Consider the following 1,574-nt stretch of genomic DNA (forward strand, 5'->3'; position numbering starts at 1 on the left):
GACACGGCGGTGAGGGGGGGGTCGGTTGTGCCCCCCCCCCATTCCCGCCGCTCGTTACCGTCGCCCCGCTCGCCGCCGCCATGTGGAGCCGCCGCCGCCGCGCCGGGCGCCGCAGCCAATGAGAGAGCGCGCAGCCTCCGCGCGCGGCCAATCAGGGCGCCGGAAGGGGCGGGGCGTGGACTCGGGGAGGCGGGGCGAAGGGCGGGGCTGGGGGAGGAGAGTGCCGCCATGTTTGCTGAGGACTGCCCGGCCCGCAGGGGCCGTGCGGGCGGCCATGTTTGTTGAGGGCGGAAATGTTTGTTGGGGGCAGGTCGTCGCATGGAGAGGGTGGGGGCTTCCATCTTTGTTGATGGCAGAGCAACGCCTCGAAGCCGTTGGGGGCGACCATGTCTGTTAAGGGCAGCCCAGCACGTGGAGAACGCGAGTGGGGCCCCGTTTATTGAAAGAAGCCCGGAGCACGTGAGGGTGGCCATGTTTGTTGAGGGCAGCGCATTGTGTGTCTGTGAAGGCAGCCACCTTTGTTGAGGGCTCCCCAGCAACACGAGCCCCCCTCCCCCTAAACATCACCAGTGACGCCATGTTTACTGAGGGCAACCACACCGCCGAGATAAACACAGCCATTTTTATTGACGGCAAGGCAGGCGCTTTACGAGGCACCCACCGCCATGCTTGATGAGGGCAGCCCGCCCCCTGCCAGCACCAGGTGGGCGGGCTTGAGCCCCGGCCAGCCAATGGCGACGCTCCCCACGGCGCATCCCCAAACCCGCCCCCTCAAGGAGACGAGACCCCCACCCACAACAGGGGTGCCAGGACTGTCCCCCCACCCGCGCCAGCCCCCCGCGGGCACCAGGGACACGCAGCGCAGCGGGTGACAGGGAGCGCGGGGCGCTTTTATTGCCGCCCGCCCCCGTTACTTCTTCTTGGAGACGCCCACGGTGCGGCCGCGGCGCCCGGTGGTCTTGGTGTGCTGGCCTCGCACGCGCAGCCTGCGGGTGACAACGGCAGCCGTGAGGGGACGCCGGGGGGGGGGTGTCCCCCTTGTGTCACCCCCCCCGCGCCCCCACTCACCCCCAGAAGTGCCGCAGGCCCCGGTGCGCCCGGATCTTCTTGAGCCGCTCCAGGTCCTCGCGCAGTTTGTTGTCCAGCCCGTTGGCCAACACCTGCAAGGGGGGGACGGGAAGGGTGCGGGTGACGTCGCCAACACCCGGCGCGTCCCCCCCGCGGGCGGTGACACCCCCCCGGACCCACCTGGCTGTACTTGCCGTCCTTGACGTCCTTCTGCCTGTTGAGGAACCAGTCGGGGATCTTGTACTGCCGCGGGTTCTGCATGATGGTGATGACGCGCTCCACCTGGGGACGGCGTCACCGTCACCGCGTGTCGCCCGGCGCCCCCGGCGTTGTCCCCCCCGCAACGCACCTCGTCCTCGGTGAGCTCCCCGGCGCGCTTGGTGAGGTCGATGTCGGCCTTGCGCAGCACCACGTGCGCGTAGCGGCGCCCCACGCCCTGCGGGGGGGGGGACACGGTGACACGCGGGGCCTTGGGGACACCAAGGTGGGGGGGGGGGTCGCTGGGG

At 70.1% G+C, this 1,574-nt stretch overlaps 2 protein-coding genes across 2 annotated transcripts in view; both read right to left on the minus strand.

The window, feature by feature from the left end:
• The window catches only part of WDR46 (WD repeat domain 46), a 5,058-nt gene extending 4,391 nt beyond the window's left edge, over positions 1-667 (minus strand). Inside the window, exon 1 of the mRNA XM_026050238.1 lies at positions 662-667. Coding sequence (XP_025906023.1) covers positions 662-667 — 6 coding nt within the window. The remainder of the gene's footprint in view (positions 1-661) is intronic.
• RPS18 (ribosomal protein S18) overlaps positions 617-1,574 on the minus strand; it is a 3,388-nt gene continuing 2,430 nt past the window's right edge. Inside the window, exons 2-5 of the mRNA XM_026050239.1 lie at positions 1,418-1,504; positions 1,249-1,350; positions 1,069-1,160; positions 617-986 (exon numbers count right to left, since the gene is read on the minus strand). Coding sequence (XP_025906024.1) covers positions 911-986; positions 1,069-1,160; positions 1,249-1,350; positions 1,418-1,504 — 357 coding nt within the window. The 3' untranslated portion in view covers positions 617-910. The remainder of the gene's footprint in view (positions 987-1,068; positions 1,161-1,248; positions 1,351-1,417; positions 1,505-1,574) is intronic.

This window comes from Nothoprocta perdicaria, unplaced genomic scaffold, assembly GCF_003342845.1.
Source record: "Nothoprocta perdicaria isolate Ctin4 unplaced genomic scaffold, notPer1 scaffold_663, whole genome shotgun sequence".
In the NCBI taxonomy this organism is placed as follows: domain Eukaryota; kingdom Metazoa; phylum Chordata; class Aves; order Tinamiformes; family Tinamidae; genus Nothoprocta; species Nothoprocta perdicaria.